Raw genomic sequence first — 7697 nt, forward strand, 5'->3', positions numbered from 1 at the left:
AGCTTGGCTTTTGTCCTGACAGTCTCACAGCTAGAATGTAAATGCCGGCTTAATAATGTGAAATAATTTTACAAAATGCTCACAATTGTGACCCCCACACACTTTTTTTTTTTTTTTTAAAGCTCTGACGCATGTTGACGAACAACCTACTCATTGTCACCTCTAATTGCGCACAATTTAGGGTGAGAGTTCAATGAGAGTTAAGTTTCCATTCTCTTTTTCTCTTTGGAAAAAACAGAAATATAGTGGTTGTTTTTTTGCGTAGGTGCTAATGTGACGTTCCCTGAGGTAAAACGGCTGAAGAGATGAAATATGAAAGGACGAACGTGTCCTGTAGAGCGAGTATACAAGAATTCTCCAAACACAAACACAATGATTCATTCAAAAACTGCTGAACGATATGTTCAGCAGTTTTTGTCACTGTTAACAAATGCATGCGGGCCATGACCATGTAACTTCTTAGTATCTTCTTTTAGTCCATTCTGTTACATTTTCTTGTGATTGTTGCCAGCTTATAGACCGCAATGACATGATAGCATCACACAGTTGTTGCAGATTTATCAGTTGCAAATCTGTAATGCAAATCCCATTCCTCCACATCCCAAAGACGCTCTATTGCAAAACCTGTTAGTTGTTATCTTGCTTGAAGCAGCCAGCACAAGATGTGTACGTTGTGATTCTAAAGAGATAGACATGATCAGCAACAATTCTGGGATAGGCTGTGGGGTTTTAAACAAGGCTGTCAGGATTAGAACCCGGTGTGGTCTGCTGCTGCAGCCCATCTGCTTCAAGGTTCAGTGTGCAAGTTCAGAGATTCTTTTCTGCAGACTTTGATTGTAACAAGTAGAGTTATTGTGATAAACATCAACAAGACATTTTCACCCAAAGAGCTGCTGCTTTGGATATTTTCTCTATCAGGCCATCCTTTGTAAGCCCTGGAGATCAGCAGTTTCTGGAATACTCAAACCAGCATGTCTGGCACCAACAATCATGCCCCATTTAAAGTCACTTAAATCCCTTTTCTTCCCCATCCTGATGCTCAGTTAACTTCAGCAGATTGTTTTGATCATGTCTACATGAGTAACTGTACAAGGTGATGCTACTGGATGATTGGATACTTACATTAATATAAATGAATGTACATAAATATTATAATGAACTACATAGGTGTAAACTGTATATGTATGCTTTGGGATTTAACTTCATGGATCTAGTGTCCATGTCAGTAAGTGATCTTTAAGTCATTCACAGGCCTCAGGAAGAAATCCTGCACTAGTGAGCAACTCAGCATGAAAGTTGCTTAGTTGCCACAGGATGTTAGTGGTCATTACGCAGACACGCTACTCACCTTACAGGAAAATATATGTGCTGCAAAAAAAAACCAACAAAAAAAAAAAACCAGGAGTAGGAAAACGATGAGAACTTTGGTTAGTGGTATGAGTTTTTTGGCTCATATCATAATAGTGAATCACGTTCTCTGTAAGTGGATGAGTAATGTGATGGCTTCGTGGGCAGTCACCTTTGAATCAGCACTTCCTCAAGGAGTTGTGTACACAAATACAGTTGAAAGCACTTTAGGTGCTGTAAATTATGTTAATGTTTTTTGTTTTTGTTTAAAAAAAAACACAGTTATATCTTTTCATTGAGGTTCAGATATTAGCAGTGTTGGATTACAACCATGTACACATTGTACAGTCACAGAAATATAGCCACAGTTATAAAGGTGCAAAAATGTCCGTCTGTAAGGCAAAATAGCAGAGACATCTCTTCTCCAGGTATCACTAAACTCACCGTTTGGACTTGGCGGCTGACTGTGAACCAACACATTTCCTTTTGCTTTGCTATTTGCGAGTAGGGTCATGCTTTAGAGCTACGCAAGCTGATGAATGACCTCTTTTTAGTTTCAAAGAGACATGAAGGGTATTTCCCAAAGCCTGACCTGCATAGATCCATCCTCTTGGTCTCCTCCTCAGTCATACCGGTTACATGATTGCCTCAGAAGCGCTATGCACTAAACTGTGAACTGAATGATCAAATTGAGCTAGCGCTGCAAAAACTTATGAGGGGTGTGGATGTTTAAGTTTTTTTTATGACCAAAAAGTATGAATTAGTGTAATTTATAGTTATAATTTGAAGTATATCAGTAGAATTCAACTAAGGGGGTACAGTGACATCCCTCGGCTGCCCTGGACCTCCAAGGCCCATCCAAGATTGTGAGGCCATACATGCAATGTCCATTTAAACTTATAGACAAGTAAATAGTGTCATGCGACATATACCTGACATTTTGTGTCCGTCACCTCATTCATTTAACCACCAGCAGGAGTAGATCACCCAGTTTTATGATATATGAAGCAGCCTGTGAGAATAAACATAAAACTTTTCAGACCTCTGCAGTTTTTCTAAACACACCTAAAGTCACTCAGATGCTTGAATATTGTCTATGAACACTGGAAAGCCACATTTATCTTAACTATCTGAACTTTGTGTTGAGCAGACATATTGCCATGATATTAATTAAGGTTCTCTTTAAGATACTGTGTGTAGAAAAAGTGTTTATTCTTTCAGGCTCAAAGATCTGTGTGAATAAGGTCTGATAAAGAGTTAGGCAATAGGATCATCAGAGAGTAAGCCCCTCCTTTGGAGGCCCAGTGTTTGTCAGGTTAGCAGTACGTGCAGTCATCGTTTTCTCTGGGAAGTGAACTGGTGTTACTTTGGCGCCTGTAATTAACAAGCATGTCGAAAACGTCAGAAGAGCGCTCACTTTTGGTTCTGGAGAACTACATTGGAGGAAAGTTCGTCTCTTGTCGGAGTTACATCGACTCCTACGACCCGTCAACTGGCGAGGTCTACTGCAAAGTGCCGGACAGTGGCAAGGAGGAGGTGGGGATCAAGTTAAAACCATCTGCAAAACCAAGAGGTTGAGATTTGAATGAATCCTTGCATATGTTTAGACATGTTTGTATAAGTCCTGCTGTGTGTTTGCATTAGGCTGGACTGACAGCTTTCTGCAGAGCTGTCTTATTTAAATACAATTTCTTTTTTCTGTACTAAGCTGCAATATCACAACATTTGCACAAGAATATTTTTTGCATTGAGTTGGATTGCTTGTTATTACAAATCCTGTTGTCAGATTTAAAGGCCTTTGACTCAGCAATATTAGTACATTTTAGTGTATGTGTTTTGATGCATGCTTAATCATCCAGGTAGGAAAGTCCCAGAAAGTCTATTGTGTTCATCTAGACATTGCATTATCACTGGGAGAAATTTTTGTCACTCATCCGAGGGACTTCTTCCGTGTCAGGGACTTAAGAGATGAACAGAACAAACTTTCTGAATGAGGTTTGAGGTTTCAGGTTAGTGCGTTGCATAAAATGTGGTTTCAGAAAAAGCCACCTTTGAGCTTTGCAGAGCAAGCAATCAAGTAATCATTAAACACATCAGTTAACTTCAGCTGTTCATGTTTGACCTTCTTCAAAAATGTAGTGTTTTGTTGAAATGCATCCGTGTACATATTATTGTAGTTAACAATATTCTTAAGTCCTCTGAACTCCTTAGAAATTAATATAAAGGATCAGCTTTTTAAGATTTTAAGAGTGTATCAATAAAATGTCACTTAAACAATCCTGCGTATTCTCTCAAAGTGGAATCAAGCTCTATTCTTGGACGTGATCGTGCTTAATTGTGCAGTTTGCTTATACCTCATCTCATGCCTGCAGGTGGATGCAGCAGTGGCAGCAGCTAAAGAAGCGTTCCCCGAATGGTCTGCATGCAGCCCAGAGCAGCGAGCGAAGATCCTCCACAAACTGGCTGACCTGATTGAGGCCAACCTTGAGGAGTTTGCACAAGCTGAGTCCAAAGATCAAGGTTGCTTAGACTGTCTTATATGTTGCCACCTTAGAAATCAGGTCACTAATGCAGGAATAGAAATGAGTGGCTCAGAAATCACTTTTTATTAATCAAATACTGATTCATGAATGTCTAATCTTGTACTCTGTCTCAAAAATGTGTAGCCAACTGCTTCATTTGCCCTTTGATGCTCACTTCAGAATCTTTGTAGGTAAAACGATAACAGCTGCACGGACTGTGGATATTCCCCGGGCAGCGTACAACTTCCGCTTCTTTTCGACATCCATGCTTCACCACACCACCGACTGCAGCCCAATGGACCACATGGGCTGCCTGAACTACACTATCCGCTGCCCCGTGGGAGTGGGTGAGCACTTAGGCTGCTTGCAGTGAAACCTTCAGATGACCCATTTGTCCTGTGTATGTGCTCTTAAATGGCCTTTGGTGTGTTTTTTAGCTGGTTTGATCAGTCCCTGGAATCTGCCCCTGTACCTTCTGACCTGGAAGATTGCACCTGCAATCGCTGCAGGCAACACAGTGGTGGCCAAACCCAGCGAGATGACCTCTGTGACCGCCTGGATGCTGTGCAAGTTGATGCAGCAAGCAGGTAGGACTACAGGACCCACAGTGCAATGTCATGCAGATGGAGTTAAAGCAAAGCAAAAAACATAACTCATTAAGGTATTTTTTTTAATCTGCAAATAATGAACAGATATGAGTACAGTGGTCCCTCGTTACTTGCGGGAGTTACGTTCCAAAAATAACCCGCAAAATAACGAAGATTTATCTAAATTTGACAAGCTGAACGCATTCTGTACTGCGCAGGACACACGGCACGAGATTGATTGCAATTGTCTTCAGCCAATCAGGACGCAGAACATAATGCGCTGTTAAAAAAAAAAAAAGGAAAAATACACAAAAAGCAGCGAGGCTGCGAAAGGTGAACCGCGTTACAGCGAGGGACCACTGTAGTGCGAAATTAATCAGTGGTCTGCAATCGTCTTCATCTCTTTAGGTGTTCCTCCCGGTGTCGTCAACATCGTATTTGGCAGTGGTCCAAGAGCCGGTGACGCGCTTGTTAGTCACCCTGAGGTCCCTTTAGTCTCCTTCACTGGGTCCACAGCCACTGCCCAGCGCATTACCGAGCGGAGCGCCCCCTACTGTAAGAAGCTCTCACTGGAGCTGGGAGGCAAAAACCCAGCTATTATTTTTGCTGACGCAGACTTAGACCAGTGCATCGAGACCACCGTCCGATCCAGCTTTCTCAATCAGGTGAAGACAAAATGTGACTGAGGATATTTTTTTCTTTAGGACTGTTTAGCTTTATTAATTTTATTTATGGGTACCATCACTTTTAGTTTTGGCTTTTATATATTATAAACTCAATTGACAGGACAGCTGCCCGAGAGTCTTTAGAGCTTCTGTGTCCACAGATTGTTATTTTAACTGGAAATTTGTTGGGGAATGTGCAGCAGTGAAGCACATTTTTACAGAACGAAAAGTTCAAGAAATCATTTCTTTATTACAAGGTTATTAATCTCATGCTCTCCAGATCATAGCTGGAAATGTTTGTTGTCAGTTTAGAAGTGTTAAAGTTAATCTTTTTTTTTGTACTGAAATGTGACGGTAGGTGTTTTGAATATACGTTAGACTGCAGAATCCGTCACAACCTAACTTGATGAGTTTGATTTGATATGTATAAATTGCCGGTGTGCAAAAAAACTGTAAAACAAAGCCCAGAAGGTCCATTTTTAATACATACTTAACGGGAATTTTTTTTTTCAAATTTTCTTTCATTGAACTTCTTAATGCAAATGAAATGAAGGTGATTATCTGTAACAGGAGCTTCTGTATGTGTTGAGGGTGTAATAACATAGTTTGTCCACAAGGGGGCAATCACAGCCCAACTTTTTGTCTTAAGGTGGGTTGTCAAAAAACAACTTTCTGAATTCCTCCATTTTTATCTTCTCCATTTCTTCTCCTCTTAGGGTGAAGTCTGCCTGTGTACCAGCAGGATTTATGTAGAGAGGAGTATTTACTCGGAGTTCCTGGAAAGGTTTGTGGCTGCGGCTAAGAAGTGGAAGACTGGTGTCCCCTCTGACCCCAGCAGCAAAAATGGAGCGCTCATCAGTAAAGAACACCTGGAGAAGGTGCTTACATGTAATGCAGAATGTGACTAAACACTTGTTGTTTAAATTTCTGATGTCTGATGTCTCTGATGTCTCCTTTCAAATCCAAAGGTTCGTAGCTATATAGCCCTTGCCAAATCAGAAGGTGGCATAATTCACTGCGGTGAGGGGCTCGACCAGCTGGACCTCCCGCAGCGCAACAAGTCTGGATACTTCATGCCGACGACGGTCATCACAGGCATATCTGACAGCTCCCGTGTCATGCAGGAGGAGATCTTTGGTCCCGTCACCTGCATCAGCCCCTTTGATACTGAGGATGAAGCTGTTGCCAGGGGCAATGGTGTACGTTACGGTCTGTCAGCCACAGTGTGGTCCAAGGATGTGGGGAAGGTTCACAGGGTGGCCCAGCGGTTGCAAGCAGGTCTGGTGTGGACCAACTGCTGGCTGGTGAGAGATCTGAACCTCCCATTTGGAGGAATGAAGAACTCTGGTGTGGGAAGGGAGGGAGGAAAAGATTCCTATCACTTCTTCACAGAGGTGAAGAGTATCACTATCAAGCACTGAGAGAGGAAAGTTTGTTTATTTGTAGAATACAAAAGTCAAAAATGTCTGGAGCAACAAATATAAGAAAACAATCAAATCCAATATAAAGTTGCCACCATTTGCCAATAAAGTTGCTGAAATTGCAGTTTATGTTCATTATTTATGGATGAATTGTCAACAAGCCTAAATTTGCAAATGAAAACAACAAAAACTGCTCTTGAGCTTCAGAAATAATCTGTGTCTGTGTGCGCTATAGCCAACCAAAACTTAACAGTACAATTTGTAAATATAGGAACCGCCATTTCCCCAAAGACAGTTTGTCATGCTTCCTGCATGATGACATAAAGATATTTAAAAAGAAGGGGAAAAATGCACTCATCTTGTTATTCACATTTAGGTATCCATGCGCTTCAGGCTGAAAAACCCAGTGACTGAATACGTGTAGCTGAATCTCGTCAGAACAGTGTGTTATGATGGCAGGTTGTGGAGTTCAGTTTGTTTTTAATCTTTACTTTCAATGATGTCATTGTCTTAATAAAATCTGTAACACGGTCTGTAAAAAATGCTGCATTTCTGGTCTGATCGAACTGTTAGAAACAGTTTTACTAACAAACTTGTTGTCTCTTGTACATTTGTGACATCATTTGTCTTTATTTTTCTAAACCGTTCAAACCTCAAGGTCTGCAAACATACTCATAAGTAACTGTTTGACACAGACATGTTTTTATCTCTCAGCTGCTGACGTAGGAGAGGTGAGTAAATGACGAATAGACTCTCCTGTGTGGTTATTGGACAACGTGTTTGAAGATAGAACTGGGCTGGTGGAGACGATTGCTTTCTGGTGCTCTACCTGTAGTGTGTGTGTGTGTGTGTTTTTTACATTTTTTAAAGGATTATGAGACAAAGATGAATACTGATACTCTTTTACAGTGAAGAGAATGTGAAATATTATACTACACTAAATATTTAACTGGCTGCTGCATGTCACATGGCAAATGTATTTCAGTTTATCTACTGTGCACCACGAAACTGCTGGGTCCAAAGTTGGAGGCACTGACGTCAGTTGAATATGGGCGAGGCTACTGCAAGCATCTCACTAATGATTGTCAGATAAACCCCAAACGTTCTGTTTTGCATGGTTTCCTTTTATGGAAATGATCCCGGCTGCTTCTGCTG

The 7697-nt window shown here is 41.0% G+C and overlaps 1 protein-coding gene across 1 annotated transcript; it reads left to right on the forward strand.

The window, feature by feature from the left end:
* The first annotated feature begins 1324 nt into the window (after positions 1–1324).
* Positions 1325–7287, forward strand: aldh8a1 (aldehyde dehydrogenase 8 family, member A1). The gene is made up of 7 exons (XM_082506505.1): positions 1325–2883; positions 3720–3867; positions 4061–4216; positions 4307–4456; positions 4865–5121; positions 5838–5999; positions 6090–7287. The coding sequence occupies exons 1-7, from the start codon at positions 2737–2739 to the stop codon at positions 6540–6542; spliced, it is 1473 nt and encodes a 490-aa protein (XP_082362631.1). The 5' UTR covers positions 1325–2736; the 3' UTR covers positions 6543–7287.
* The last annotated feature ends 410 nt before the right edge of the window (positions 7288–7697 follow it).

The sequence above is a fragment of the Aulonocara stuartgranti genome (assembly GCF_965226115.1).
Source record: "Aulonocara stuartgranti genome assembly, chromosome: 15".
Lineage (NCBI taxonomy): Eukaryota > Metazoa > Chordata > Actinopteri > Cichliformes > Cichlidae > Aulonocara > Aulonocara stuartgranti.

Bases quoted from the DNA above. Each gene is read 5' to 3' on its own strand.
- aldh8a1 (XM_082506505.1), top strand. From the start codon at position 2,737: ATGTCGAAAACGTCAGAAGAGCGCTCACTTTTGGTTCTGGAGAACTAC. The intron at 5,122-5,837 runs GTGAAGACAAAA...TTCTCCTCTTAG, and splicing joins GATCCAGCTTTCTCAATCAG to GGTGAAGTCTGCCTGTGTAC. The intron at 6,000-6,089 runs GTGCTTACATGT...TCAAATCCAAAG, and splicing joins GTAAAGAACACCTGGAGAAG to GTTCGTAGCTATATAGCCCT.